This window comes from Macrobrachium nipponense, chromosome 10 (genome assembly GCF_015104395.2).
Source record: "Macrobrachium nipponense isolate FS-2020 chromosome 10, ASM1510439v2, whole genome shotgun sequence".
In the NCBI taxonomy this organism is placed as follows: Eukaryota; Metazoa; Arthropoda; class Malacostraca; order Decapoda; family Palaemonidae; genus Macrobrachium; species Macrobrachium nipponense.
Genome location: NC_087204.1, coordinates 81,915,323 through 81,931,827, shown reverse-complemented (window position 1 = coordinate 81,931,827; position 16,505 = coordinate 81,915,323). Strand labels below are relative to the sequence as shown.

General features: G+C 33.9%; 2 protein-coding genes across 2 annotated transcripts in view; both read left to right on the top strand.

Moving 5' to 3' along the window:
- The window catches only part of LOC135223730 (protein Star-like), a 95,871-nt gene extending 79,837 nt beyond the window's left edge, over positions 1 to 16,034 (top strand). Inside the window, exon 7 of the mRNA XM_064262487.1 lies at positions 15,629 to 16,034. Within this exon, the coding sequence (XP_064118557.1) occupies positions 15,629 to 15,826 (198 nt within the window). The 3' untranslated portion in view covers positions 15,827 to 16,034. The remainder of the gene's footprint in view (positions 1 to 15,628) is intronic.
- On the top strand, positions 11,534 to 15,135 carry LOC135224258 (uncharacterized). Its single transcript, XM_064263107.1, has 4 exons — positions 11,534 to 11,595; positions 13,441 to 13,597; positions 13,800 to 14,005; positions 15,018 to 15,135. Exons 1-4 carry the CDS (start codon positions 11,534 to 11,536, stop codon positions 15,133 to 15,135), a joined length of 543 nt encoding a protein of 180 aa, XP_064119177.1.
- Positions 16,035 to 16,505: the final 471 nt, after the last annotated feature.

Below are 16,505 nucleotides of genomic sequence, written 5' to 3'. Positions count from 1 at the left end.
ATTTATAACTCAGATTTAGTCACTCTTCTTCCAGGATAAGCACAATTTTCCTATTTGAAGAACCCCATCATGGCTGCAAAATATTTTAAAAGTGAAAAAAACAGACAAATTGATTGATGAAGTTAACTATGTTTATGACTTTCATAAGTTTAGTTCCGAAAGACAAAGAAATTGTGGCGCTGTGAGAACCGTAACACATATCGTGCTCGTGTTCATACACAGAATAAACCAGGTGAACCTATAATAATTTCAACAATCAACAGTCATGATCATGAACCAACGCCGAATGGAGTGGAAGCTCGTCTCGCCATTTCAACATTAAGAAAAAAGTTGCAGGAAGGAGGTGAAACAAGTACTCGGGTGCTCATTTTCGAAGCTACAAGTAATATTAGTGAGAATGCAAAATATGAATTACCACGGTTGCAAACGGTTTCTAAAAGCATTACAAACTGGCGCAATAAGGCTTTTGACGCTCCTCCATTGCCTCTTCGACGAACAGGATTTCAAGTACCAGATACTGTTTTAAATATTTACAAGGGGGTCATTTGTTCCTGCAATGCGACACAGAGATTGATGATGAAAAGCGGGTTTTAATCTTCGCCTCAGACGAAAGTCTTCAGCAACTGGAAAATGCATCAATTTTAGGAATGAATGGCACATTTAAATCATCACCAAGTATATGGTATCAGCTGTTCACCATTCATGCCTTCATAAATGGGAGATTTCATCCAAGAGCTTTCATTTTATTGCCGGACAAAACTCAAGCAACATATGACAGGACTTTTCTTGAACTAAGTAAATTGCGACCAAATATTAACCCTTGTCACGTTTTGATTGACTTTGAACGAGCAATTCGTAACAACTGTGACAGTAACTTTACTGAAAGCAGCAGCCTAGGCTGTTTATTTCATTTTTGCCAGACTATTTATAGGAAAATATGGCAATTAGGATACAAAGTTCAATATGGTACTGATGGCTGTTTTGCCATAAAAAATAAAATGTTCTGCGCACTTGCATTTTTATCACCAAAAGATGTACTTGATACTTATGAAGATCTCTGTTAGGATGAATCAATACCAATAGACTTTATAAGTTATTTTGAGCTAACATACATTAGACCAAAGAGAGGAAGACGTGGCAGATAAAGGAACAGCCCTTTATATCCAGTTGATTTGTGGAATGTTCACGATAGGGTAATTCAGGAATTACCACGGAAAACAATGCATTTGAAGCGTTTCACTCAGCACTGCGCGCATCAGTAACGAGTAAGCACCCAAACATTTGGAAGCTTATTGATGCTCTGCGAAAAGAAGATTTTTCCTTAGCACAGACCAAGATTAATTCAGGCGCAAAGAAAGAGGAGATAATCCGCAAAAGAAGAAAAAATACCAGTCAACAGATACGAGAATAAAAAATCTTGTAGAATCATATGATGGTGAAGATAAATTAGCTTTCCTTAAGGCTATTGCTCATTCATTGCATTAATTTTTCTTTTTATGTTTTGATAGTTTAAGCATTGATTTTCTTATAATTTTTAAACTTCTACTGATTTATTTTAAATAGAATTTACCTATTTCAGGGTTTAATAAATTTGATAAAAAGAAATATTATGTATGACTTAAATAATCGATTATGTATTTATTGTTAAGAAGGAACATTACTTTATATTTTTTTGCTTTTTAAACTTCTATGTATTTACAGTATTTTTTTCTGATATGGGACCGAATTTTCCGGGACCGAATATTCTGGGACCCCCAATTTTTCTTGATTTTGTGCACAATATGCTATATTATATATTATACTGAAAAGGTATTTTGTTGAAGAAACATACCTTTTTTTACACTTTTATTAATAAAACTCTATTTCTATACTATTTGTTTAATTTTTTCATCAGTTAGATTACGATTTCATTGTCAGTATATAAATAATTTCTGGGACCAAATTTTCTGAGACCGAACTTTCTGGGACCGAACTTTCTGGGACCGAAATTTCTGGTCACCCTCTTAAAGAGTTGATATCCAGCATCATGAACAAAAGAACCAACAAAAGAGCGTCCCCTGGAAACTGCAAATCTCCTCTAAGCTTGAGTAAGAACCCTGGACCCCTGCCCCCTTCCCCCATTCATCAAAACGTCCCATCTCTCCAAAAGTTACATATACGTATATCTCACGAAAACCAATAATTTTTTGTTATTGTGGATGCTAACCTTTGGTAAAATCGTTGTAGAACTCCGCTCGTAACATTAAAAATATACGGACAAACAAACAACAATCGCATCTAAAACATATTTTTAATAATAAAGATATAAGATAATAAGAATGTGAACACTAAACAGGTTACAACAGATTCTGGAGGGACATCCTTCGAAATTTTTTCTTATAAAACCTTTTTCATCTTTTTATTAATAATAGAGCATTACGCAAAATTTACTCTGATACTGTCTGAAAGGAATACGATGTTTATCCTTGCGCGCAGTGTTGCAATGCAGCTACAGAAAACTACGGTGAGTTGAGTGAATCTAGATTTTTTAGAGACAATTTATGGTTTAACTACGGGAACGACAAGGCGAGGAACTAAAAGAAGAAGTACTTATTTTAGCAATAGCTAAATTTCTGAGAACAGGGAATAATTCGCGGCTGTAGAACTAATTTATCCTCTCCAGTATTATTAATACTAAAAAGAAGGCATAATGTCTTAAACTTCGGTTTTATTTTTTAGAATCATTATAGTTTGATACTGAGCTTGTAGATATTGCTCAGTTCTAAGCTATCGAGAATAGTTTTTGAAAATAGTTATGACATTTCTTAGGAAAAAATGTTTGTCGTAATCTTAAAAACAAAACAAAACAAAAGAACTCCTGACCCACTGTGGGAAATCATTATCACTTCTCCGCCAAGAAACTTTCAGTTTCCTGATTAAAAATGCATTGGTATAACATAATGTATTATTATTATTATCGTTATTAATATTATTATTTCTGAAAGTCTTTTTAAACTGAAAACAATGTTTGGTTAGGGGACAACAGCAACAACAACAATAATAATAATAATAATAATAATATTAATAATAAAAGATTTATTGCAACAGTAAGCTGTAATAAAAAGGTTAACAAACATTATTATTACAACTTTGCAAATAGACAACAACGAAAGAAAATATCTTAATCACTCTACTATTGCAGAATACGCATAGATTTATAATAAAACAGAATTTGGTATCATCTCTACAGATCGCAGAGTCTTATAAATATAAATATTAGTACCAGGAAACAACATAAAAAGTAAAATACCTTCTAGCAAATTTATTTTTAAAGGAAATATTCATCAGTGTTTTCCATGCAATAAGAGCCACTCCTGAAAAGATCTACACAATACATAGAAGACAAAAAGGAATTAAGGAGAGATAAAAGATATTTTGCGTTTCTGGACTTCTTAAGTGTTGGTTGAATGAAGACTTGTCGATCGTATCTGAAATCCATGCTCCTTTTGAGATGTTCATTACCTGCCTCTCTTTTATTAAGGCCGATTCATCATTTGACTCTTGTACCAACACTTAAGAAGATTAAAGGAAGATTATCAGCGGGGGTGACTTAAATTGGCTTATTTGTGGATGGACCTCTTGGTATAATACCACCTTTTCTGTAAACTTTTCTCATTCATCTACCTGAAGAGGGAGACAGCAGTCTCTGAAATATAGTACTTTTTTCTCTATATTTTGGTGTTTTTATGGGCTCCTTTTATTAGATATATATATATATATATATATATATATATATATATATATATATATATATATATATATATATATATATATATATATATATATATATCTTACCCCCCCTTTTATTAAAACTACACAAATTGGAAACCCTTACCTGTTGTCTAACAACATTAACATATCTGTCCCAACTCTTATAATTACCACCTACAGTTTTCCTGAGAGCCTCGAAGACTTCCTGCTTGCCCGTTCGCACAACCCATTAGCCTCGGGTCTGTATGGAATAATTGTTACTTTCTGTATCCCCCATGACTTCAGCTAAACATTCCAAGGTTTTTGTTCACAATTCCCTCCCATTGTCGGTTAATAGAACTTCGGTGAGCCATATCTGCAAATGATACCATTGAAAAACGCTATGGCTACTTCTTCGGCCGTTTTTAATGCTTAAGTGGGAAAATTTCTACTATACTTGTAAGTTCATCTATTATAACTAACAAGTACTTGTTCGCATATCTTGACTCAAAAATTCCCCTAGATATCCATATGTATTCTATGAAAAGGTCTACTTGGTATAGGATACGATGCCTAATTTGCATGAAGTTGTCCTTGCAGGCTTACATGCGTTGCACCATACATTACTTACGAAATTTTCCACATCTTTCCCCATGTTTTTCCCAAATGTATTTAGCACGAACTTCATCATACGTTTTTTCTATTCCCAAGTGTGGACTACCGAACCTGCAATGAACTATATCTAAAACCACCGGAATTAGGACCTTCAGAATTACCATCGTCGTATCTCCTTTACTTTCACTGGTTCACCTTATATTCAATTTTCCTAACCAATAGATTACCTTCTAACTCTAAATCCGAAAAAGGCAACTTATAACGTTTCCTGGCTAATTCCCATCTTAGAAACGCTTTTGCATCTGCTAAGATCTCGTCTTCATCTTGCCTTTGCTCTATTAGAGGTATATCACTTGTTATGACCTTGCTAGTGACTTGCGGACCTTGGAAACTTTCCGTGTCGTGAAAACTCCTGCTGAGATCATCATGCAACCACGTTAAATTTGCCCTCTATATATTTGAGCTTTGTTTGCATCAAAATCTCTGATAGTTAAAAACCATCGCGCTCTTTTAGGCAACAAATCGGGTTTATTAAAAAGATCTAGTAATGGCTTGTGGTCTGTAAGAACTTCTACTGTATTCCCCATCAGTAACATTTCAAAATGAACTAAGCTTGACACTATTGCAAAGGCTTCTTTTTCTATGGTGGCCATGGACTTCTCGTTGCTGCCCTTTGTCCTAAACTTCCTGCTATACAAAGCTATAGGTATGAAATTTCCCATCGAACTTTTTGCATAAGGCAAGCACCTATACCTTTCCTGGCTTGCATCAGTCACTAAATGTAATACGGTTCGCTAAAAATCTTTAAAACTTCAAAAACAGGGGATTCATTAGCATGTCCTTGAGCTTTTGAAAACTCTCTGCCTGGGGTTCCTTCCATTGAAATTGAACGTCTTCCAGCAATACATAAGTTAGGAGAGCTGCTATATTAGAGAACCCTTTCACATACCTCCTGAAGAAACCGGCGATACCCAGGAATGACTTAAACTCTTTCTTTGATCTGGGGATGCGAAAATTCGCTATTGCTTTGACTTTATCGTCATTTATCTAACCCCTTCCTTAGATATGACGTGGCCTAGATATGTGATCTGCTTTTTCAAGAATGAGCGCTTGGCTAGCTTAATTTTCAGCCCCGCTAATCTAAGCCTATAAGTACTTCTGTAAGCACTTCCAGGTGTTGCGCGATCATGTCCGTTGCGACAGGATGTCATTCATATAAAAAAAACAAAAAAAAATTTTTGCCCAATAAACCCGTGCAAAACTGTGTTTCACCACACGGTAAAGGTCATTGGACTGCCCGATAAACCGAAAGGCATTTGCGTAAATTCATAGTGTCCCTTGGGCACTGGAAAAGCAGTATATCCCTTGCTACTCTCACTAAGAGGGACCTGTAAGAAACCCTGAGCCAAATCAATTGAGCTATAAATATTATGTCCCCCAATTTCAACAAAAAGATCTGGAATGCACACGACTGGGTAGCGGTCAGGGATCGTCTTTTCATTTAAATGTCTAAAATCGACACATACACGGCAGAACCGTCTTTCTTCAGGCACTGCTAACAAGGGAAAGTTGTAAGGATACACGCTAGGTCTAATGATTCCTTCTTCTTCCCATCGATTAACCTCTTTTACTACCTGTTCTCTGATTTTGAAAGGTATGCGATATGCAGAACAAAAAATAGGTTTTGTGCCACTCTCCAAAATTTACCTTTATGCTCTAACACATCAGTCAAACCCCCATTTATCACCTTGTAAGGCTACCGTATCCCCAAATTCTGCCAAGAGCCCGCTTATCAGTTGAATGTTCTCTAAATATTCATTTTCTTGATTACATTTCTACCTCTGAAAACTCAGGTTCCCCTCTACAATAGCCACTGAACCCCTATCACAACTCCAATCTTTAAAATCCAATATATTATTCTTCTGGTATTTCCTAACTGTATCATTACAGTTTAACAACTCTAACCACGAAAAACCCATCCTTGAATACACTGTTCACCGATGCCGTGCTAACAACCCCTCTAAGCTTTTCGCTATTTTCAATAACACACACATCTGTGGTTTTTCTCATTTCCTTCAATTTAACTTTTACCATAGTCTTCAAACCAGGTAGTAACATATATCATTCTTAGATAAAACACTCTTATTTGTGGTTAGCACCTCCCCCTTTCCCCACCCCCGCCCCATACACATTACCACCCTCAGTATCATCCCCAGCATTGTTAGTATCAGAAATAACCTCAATATTAGTATCAACATCAACATCTAAAGTATCATCACCACCATTGTTACCAACTGTGAACTCTGATAGAACCCCCATAATCCATTTCCCTTTACCCCATATCAGCAACGTGGGTTTTAATATTACCTTTCTCCATAACACTCGTATCACACCGCCATTAATATCACCGAGCACAATCTCCTCTTTCAATAACCTCCATATCCTCTGTTCTATTCACGTCCTCATAAGGCAGAAAACACCAGGTATCCCGATTGTTATCCCATTAACACCCCACATGGATTGACATCTTGTGTCTTCTACAAGCAGGATGGACCCAGCAAAAGTCTGTTGCCCAACGCAATTCCTTTCATTACCAAAATGGTTCTGTTGACACTCTGTCACCGAGAGTAAACTGTATTTGAACACAACCCAGGGTATTTAATCTATGGGCTTGCACATCACACACCGTCTCCGTTGAGGGTTGCAATGGGTAATTGGAAAACATGGATTGATACAAATTACAGTCTATTAGATTTATTGATGGCCCCGAGTCTATAAATATCAGGATATCCTCATCCCCTACTGTTCAATAGACTATAGGCCTGGGCTCTTGGCGTCCCCCACGAGACCACAATGGCACATACCAATCACTGTACCCTTTTTGTTGATTGGGCTTCCAAAAATTTTGCCGAGCCCTTTGCCCTCTGGAATGACCTGCCTGGGAAGTTCTCACATTATAATTACCAAAACCTTGAGGTGTAGGCCTCTCACCTCTCCGTATCTGGGACAGACAAGACTGCCAATAATGATCGGTACTCTTACACATTCCACAATATTTAACCTTACACAGTTTCTTTGGATGCCCTGGTTTATTGAAGTTGAAACAATGGCAACTGCTGTTGCTTTTGATCAATTGACCTTTTGTCATGTTCAACTTTTGCATACAGACGGGGAGGAGAAAATTCTGTGTCTCTTTGCACTCTATCACTCGGGCCTGTCCCTCCCTTTAAAATTGTGCTATCTACAGTGGGACCATTTAGACATATGTTTCTCAATTTGGGCATAAAGTAATTCTTCGTCTGAAGTAGGTTCAATCTTTTCATCAAAGCTATTAACTATCGCATCCGGTACACCGTGCAAGAGAGAAGGGAAAAATAGATCAGTTTATGAATGTTATCAAGAGAGACATTACTCCCTGTACCCATTTAGATGTTTTCAGTTTTACTACCAATCCGACACTGTGTCAAAAAGTTTTTAACTATGCTCTACGAGGCTATTAGTGCCCTTCCGTAGTTTATAAAGACCCCTAATGTCCCTCACCATATCTTCGTGTTCCATTTGAGCCATAAGCTGTTTTCAAAAAAAAATGCTTGCAAATCTGTCCAGGTACGACATTTTGTAAGTTGGAAACTCCATGCAACGGTGTGAGAGTCTCCCCTATTGAAATCTAGCAAAGCTTTTGCCTCTCTAAATGCCTCTATATCATCCAATATATTCTTTCCCGCTAAATAATTATTCACCCCTTCAATAAAAATCTGGACAGGTTGTGATAGAACACACACTACCATCCCTCTGAACAAAGACTCACGCCTGCACTCACGTTCGTTACGTGATGTAGTAGCGTTGTGGTACTCTTTAGTATCCGTCCATCTCTCTCTCTCTCTCTCTCTCTCTCTTTTTCAGGGCATGACTCGCAACAAAAACGACGCTCGAGTAAATTCGCCACAAACAAAACAAAAGGAATATAAACAACAACAAAAAAGTGAAAAAAAATAAAAGATAAAAAGGAGAAAATAAGAAAGAAAGCTTGAAAATACACTCATATCTTCTTATGACTGGAAACCGAATTCGTGTACGCACCGCAAATATGCGTGAACTATTTACCACATTTGTGAGATATTTTAATACGTCGAAAATTAAACTTTTCCCCTTCATGTTTTTTAAAACACTGGTATTCAAGAATCCCACGATGGCTGACACTGCCTTAGCCTGAGAGACGAACAGCTTCTCACTGCCCAACCCATTTAATCAGCAAAAGAGCCCCGAGTTGCCTGTGACATGATTATAACCCCTTTCCCTACCAAAAAAAAATCTATGTCTAACTGGTCACCAGTCTCTTCGTTAGCGTACCTACAGCTTATAAAATATATAAAAAAGCCTCTTAAACTGCCTGCCACCACTCTTACCCCCCCCTTTTATTAAAACTACACAAATTGGAAACCCTTACCTGTTGTCAATGGTGCCCTCTGTCTGCAACCATGTCGTTAGGCTATTAAGATCATGTAAATATAAAATATACTATTTATTTTTACCCACCCAGCAGATGAATATAGAATAGAACAAAATGATTAACAAGTCATAGTGCCAAAAAACTCAAATCTGTCCTATAAAGAGAACTAGTAAGTTATCACTCTACCCTCCAGACTAAGAATTCACTCCCAAACTCAGAAGTCAATAAGTTCATTATATTAGTCAGGTTAGAGAAATCCCGTCTCTAGTACCATGGAATAGAACCCATCTGTAATAAATGATAACAATGGATAAAAGATCACTTAACACATCTCTCTTTTCAAGGTAAATAAGTAAAAAAAGGTATTTCACACTTCTTCTCTCTTTTCAAAGGTAACGGTTTTCCAAGCCTTACAAAATATGTGTCATACCTTTACGATGGGGTTTTCGCTCCCGACACCTGACGTGTACCAACTGACCTCTTTGCTCTCAACAAAAGGAATGTGACTTTCACAAGTGCCCTGGTCTATTAGACCTGTCACATCCGTACAAACAAAGTACATTCTTGACGACAAGACGAGTGGTCTCTTGATTAAAACGCTTACGTACCCAAATTCCTTCACATCAAAAAAAGCTGCCCCTTACAGCTCAGCCTGTCTCCAATCAAAGGGACATGATATTTGGGATTCCTAACATTAACTTAAACACTTGAGAAGAAAGATTATATATTTATAGAGATATTAGATTATATAGTATATAATAATATAGATATATTATATGCAAATATAATATATATATATATATACTATATTATATACAATATCCATATATATATATATAATATAGATATATTATAGATATAATATATAACTATATACGATAGATAAACATAATATATTATAGTAGATATTATTACATATATAATATATATATTAATAATATATATATATATATTATATTATATATACATATATATATATATATATATATAATATACACACACCACACCTAAGATATATAGATATTGACACCTATATGATTATAATAATAGAATATATATATTGATACTAGATATATATAGATATATATATATTATATATTATTAATATATATATAAGATATTCATAATATATAATCTATACACATACATATATATATATCTTATTAATATATATAGATATATATATATATATATGATTATATTATACTAATATATATATATATCATGGATATATATATTAATATATAACATATATATATATTATATATTATATAATATAGATATACTATATATATTTATCTATGTATATATATTACAAATATATATATATATATCATATAATATATATTATATTAAATAATATTATATATTAATATAATTTATATATTTGCATATCATGATATATATATATATATATTATATATATATGATATATACTAATATATATATATTTATAATATGTATATAGATATATATATATATAATATATATATATATATAATACAAATACTATATATATATATATATATCATGATATCATATATACCTATATATATATACTATATATACACAATATATAATATATACTATCTATATATATACGCTTATACTAATTATTTATATAATTAATAATATGCTACATATATATATATCTATATATATTTATATATTTATCGATCATTATTATATATGCTATTATTACTCTATATGTATAATATCTCAAATTTTATATCTAATATTATCTCTCTATAGTAACTAATTATTATATTCTACTCTATCTTCTCTTTGTCCTATCAATATTACATATCTAACTATATAACCTATTTAGATCTATACACTATATATCTATATATAAATGATCTATAATGATATATCTATTATCATATTATTTTATATATATAATGAATAACTCATAGCTCTATTATCTATACAATATCTCTACATATATAATAATTTATATATACATATACATATATATATATCATATAATACTTATTTATAACTATATATATAATTAATATATGTATATATAATATATATATATATATAGATATATATATATACTATATATATATATATAATCTATATATAGATATAATATCTTATATTATACATAATATATATAATATATATCTATATATATAATATATATATAATATAATATATTTGTTAGATATATATATATATTTAATAATATATATTTATATATATATATAATCTATATTATATAGATATAATTTTGGTATATATATATCTATATAATATATATATATATATAGATATATTATACTTGTATATATATATAGATATATATAGAATATATATCCTATATAATAGTATATATATATATATATATATATATTATATATATATATATATAATATCTAAAAGCTGTGAAAACTGGAGACCTTGCAACAAAAAGATACATTTATGGTCATCGATTCAGAGGAGAAAGAGCAAACAGACTGATAGACAGACAGACAGAGAAAGCATAATGTTTGTTACTTAGTGAAATGTAAACGGTAGCAGTAAACCTTCGAGGCATACCTAGAGTCTCATTGAAGGCGTTGTGGGCAGAGATGCTTCGGTTTTGAACGGTGAGCCTTTACATTAAATTAATTAACAATCATCATAATCATTCGCTATTAATCGCTTATTTTTCCTCAATGCCACCAAAGTGCGGATAACCAAGAGAAAATGTGGCCAAATACATTTCGAGAGAAAACCCTGTTCGTGGCGATGTTGGTTATGGTATCGACTGTCTCTTACCTGACCGGTGGGAAACGCGCATTAAGACCAAGGTAAGCTTTTTCATTGAAAAATTATACCAAGTATTTGTTGTAGTTGAAATAGGAATTTAGAAATATTTGTCTATAATTCAAGTCTGTGCTAAGATAAAATAGAATTCCCCTTGTATTGTGTTCAGAAAATATTTGTGTAGAATTCAGTTATATGCCTAAAAAATTTCAATGTGCTAGTTTTGTTGTCATAAACAAGTCAGGTTATATGTAACAGGATGGAATATTCCTTGTTTGTCCTCATAAAAAATTAACCTTGATTTGTTTCTCAGAAAAGATATAGGAACAATATTGATGTAGGACAGATCAGTAAAAGAAATTAGGATAAAGTCATTATTAATAACAATAGGCTATCAATAGGCTTATCTCAAATGTGACCAACCACCCATGCTTTGAGACAGTGAGGAATACGAAACGAATATGTTTAATATTACTGGAATATAAAGAGCTTACTTCCATCTTTCCTATATTTTTTTTGTATTATCGTAATTATAAATTATTAAAAATATCAGAAACTACAAACAAAAGATTAAGATAATTTACACAACTCGTATAAATATTTGAACATTAACTTACTAAACTTGTTTATTGCTAAAAAAACAAGAGATTAAGGTAATTACAAAAATTTTGTTAATATTTTCCTTGTAGGTGGGCATACAATGTCTTACAGCAAAGTCCGGAAGGCTGGAACTTTTGAGTTTAATGTAATGGTAACCAAAATATGAAAACCCTTCAATATCAATGATGACAGCCTCCGGATGTATTGATATACTATATTTTTTGTTTTGTTCGTAAGACCATAGAGTTTTCAGTTTGTTTACAGTGAGTTGATAAGGATTATGGTTTTCAGAATAAGTTTTCTTATTAATAGAATGCAATTATCCCGTATGGTGGCTAGTGCCGTCAGCAGTGCACTGTAGGCTGTAGCTACTTTTTAGCCATTTATTTTAACTCCGTTCCCTCTTACACCTTGCTGTCCAACCACTTTAACACCTTTATTTATTTGTTGAAAGTGCCCATGGTGGGTTTATAGCAAAATTTTCATATATTAAAGCAAACCTCACACGAAGTAATTTTGAACGTTGATGACGAAGCAAGTGTCATGGGCTGAAATTTTATGTTTACTATCTCTATTTAGCTTTTGCCCGTCATTATTACATCATCTATTAATTTTTATTTTCGTGGGTCCATCCATAACCAAGACTGGAATCGGCAGATTAAGGATCTGGCGCCTGTCAACACAACACCAGACCGCCCACCAAAGTTGTGGTGCCAAGCCCCACTCCTTGCACCCCTACTCCATATGATTTCAAGGTCACTAAATTTACACATATTTCTAAAATTCACAAATGTTATGTTTATTTCAATACCTACTGGTTCCTGTCATTAAGTGCACGTCTCTATTAGAGTATGTCCACGCTATAGTGAAGCACGTCATAAACACACTTCGGTTACTTATACCGTCCACACACAATCAGGTTGAATACAAGTTGACGACTTGTTGGTAGTCATGACCAGTGCTTCATACGATTATTGAGCATTCTTTAGTTACGGTTGTTCACTTCTTTTCAACCTGTTTGTGATATGTATGAAATAAGCTCATGTCAGTTTACATGCTTTACTAGTAGTGTGAACGCTCCCCTAGTTATGTGTGTAGATTACCAGTTCTCTTTAACATCCTAATTAGCATGTGGAACTACTAAAACAATATGATTTTTTTTTTTTTTTTTTTTTTTTTTTTTTTTTTTTTTGCCTTTTTTTATTTCGGCAAATGAAAAACGCTTCAGAAATAAAGAATTTTGTCATTTGACTACATCGATGGAAATACATTTTAAATACTTCTTTTAGGGAAGCAGACCAAGAGGACCCCAAGCTGATCGAATACATCCGACGAGAGTTGTTGATTCCACCATCCGTCCAACCTTACAAACTTGGTCGCCCTGATCTCGACCACCTTTCTCAGTTCAACCAGTCAAAAATCGCCAACGAAATGCTCAAAGGAATGGTGATTATGCCCAAATCATTTCTGAATACCCGTTTTCTGTTTTGGGGAGTGGGTGCCACAGTCACTTTCGCTCAGTTTTGTTGTTTCTCGTGATCTGGGAATTGGTTTCTTCCCATTTTCTGAGTAAGAAATGGTATCATTCCGTCCTGATAACTGTTTTCGTATCTGGAAATCAAGTTAAAGTAATATTTCATCGATACAGAAAGGTGGATTCTTCATTGAAGTTGGTGCCGCCGATGGAGAAAGCCTAAGTAACTCGATCTTCTTCGAGAGGCAACTTGGGTGGAGGGGTCTGCTGATCGAGGCAACGCCAAGTTATATTGAAGCGCTGAAAAAAAAAAATAGAAATGCCTACATCATTCACGCCGCTCTTTCTGTGAACAATTATGCTTCTGAAGTCACCTTCCAGTAAGTTGTAAGATGTGTCTCTGGCAGTGATTCTTAACCTTTTTATTACCACGCCCCCTCTAAGAGTTAGTCCTTTCTTTCACACCCACCCGCCACCAAACCCCTTTTGCATCTAGGAGCAAAATTCCATCCCAGATTTAAAGGAAAATAAAAAAATGAGAAAGAGAAAGGGTTTCGAGGGATAGGAAGGGAGGTCAATAATTACAAAGCATGGTCAGCCCAACGAGCCTAACTAGAGTAGTAGACCTTAGAAAAGTAACATTATAAAGTGATATGTTTGCATTTGTTCAAAAAATTCTGAATATTAGTTCTACACTCTTGTTGAGAGAATAATGAATATAGAGAATTTATTTTTATTTTTCCTTAGGGCTTGCGCCGCCCCTGGTCTATAGAGAGGCGGTATCTAAAATAAAACATTTTAGCTGTGTTGAATGGCTCTACTAAGCTTTTACAGACATTCTGTTTAGTGATTAATATTACTCTATTTATTAGGTGGAGCTTGGTGCTGCTGGTGTGTGTGTGGGGGGGGGGGGGGGGGGGGGGGGGGTTTGATAATATGAAATAATAGCTATTAACATCGTTTCCTTAACGAGTCAGTATTGCAATAATCGTGATGCAAATTGCAGAATTTTCGTGTTTAATGGTGATGCAAAAGACGGCAAAATGATAAAGAATACTTGATAATAATCGTGTTCTTGAACACGTCAAGACCTTGAATATTAAAAGTTTCCTGTCTATTACTTGAATGTTTGAAAAAAATTGCTCCCGTCAAGCCAAATACTTTTCAGTGACACACGCAGGTTTTTCTTAGATAATTGAGTTCCTTGATTATTTATTTATTGCATTTTTGGTTAATGTTTCGTTGCCGTCTACGTGTTGTACACCATCAGTGTTGAACATCTCTTAAGCCAAACTCATCAGCAGCAAAAAATCATCATCCAGTCAGTGAAAATACTGTTTTTCCAATCTCGTTGCCCCCTTGCTTACACTTCCACATTTACGTTTTTTTCAGAAATAATCTAGGATTTGGCGGCAAGTTGGGCAACACTGGTGTTAAGGTGAAGGGAATTCCCCGTTTCTCTATTCTTCGAGCCTTGGATGTCAAAATAGTCGATTGGATGTCAAAATAGTCAAAATAGTGGATATTGAGTCTTTCGAAGTTAAGGTAGGTTTTTATATATGTTCACTGCATTTATTTACCAGCAATTTACTAGAAATTATCAACCACTCTGACCATTAAAGATCAGCGTGAAACATCCATAATAATGCTGCTTCTGATTTTGTAACTGTAGAACTGTACTACTAAGTGAAGGTATTAACAAGTGGATGGTATTTGGGACTTTAGCCTCTTCGGGTGTTTCCAAACTTACCATGATGTAAACCTAAACGATAATCTACGATCCTCTAACTACACGATTTAATTATCTGGGAGAGAGAGAGAGAGAGAGAGAGAGAGAGAGAGAGAGAGAGAGAGAGAGAGAGACCCTATATTATACAATTACAAGTAGTGTCGCTTTTTTCTGATTTCCGAGCTAAACGTTGCCTGACACTTCCAGCACTTTAGCATATAACTTTCTTTTGAACTGCAAATGAAAAACGTCTTTAAAATTCTCTTCTTTCTAGGTGCTGAAGACAGTTCCATGGGATAAGATAAAGTTTAGGCTCATGTGCATCGAGGTAGACCACATCCCAGAAGGCAAAGAGTTCCTGACGAAATTCCTACAGGAAAAGGGATATAAATTCTTAGGATATGGTTACCTAGAGGTAGATGCCTGGTATGCGTTACCGGAGCTTCTGAACACAAATGTAAAACCTTGGTAATTTAACTTGTGCTTGTATATAATTTCTTAAAGTATTTTTCATTGATAATTTATTGCTTTATGTTTGGTTCTATGTGTGTATTTCTAATATGCATTTCTGAAAGGAGTAATTCATGTGAAGATTTTGATCTATACTTAGGTGTATTGCTCATGTGTTGAATGTATGACTAAGATATTCCTAAAAAGAAAAAAAATACCTCCAAATATAGATTTGCTTAATCTGAAAGTTTTATTTCTACCCTTCTATTCTTTTCTAGAGATCATTTATCTTATACAGACAGAGATAAAACCTAGAATTATCCTAAAATTATCTAATAAAGATAACGTTTAGTTGTCATTTTAAAACCAATGATACATAGAAAAATATTTGCATTATATCCTCAGTTGAAAGCGATATTTGACGAACGTGCAGACTATTGATATTAGTAATGAGGGTGGAGCCTTTCTGACGGAGAGTGCATGTGCTGTTCACTTGATTACCTGTGTATATATATGTATATATTCTGAAGAAGTGCCAAGTATCTGGTTACTACACTTACCATTCATTTATTGTTACCTCACAACACCCAGACACCTGAACCCTCATCACAGGTACTAAACAACTGAATACTCTAAAAGCAACAGTGATCCCTTAACAACTTACCAGTATTGCAGAAAATCAGACTAAGTTCATCAAAACA

Coding starts and splice junctions, on each gene's coding strand:
- LOC135224258 (XM_064263107.1), top strand. CDS start 11,534: ATGTTGGTTATGGTATCGACTGTCTCTTACCTGACCGGTGGGAAACGC. Junction 13,598..13,799: donor ACGAAATGCTCAAAGGAATG/GTGATTATGCCC, acceptor TCATCGATACAG/AAAGGTGGATTCTTCATTGA. Junction 14,006..15,017: donor GCTTCTGAAGTCACCTTCCA/GTAAGTTGTAAG, acceptor CGTTTTTTTCAG/AAATAATCTAGGATTTGGCG.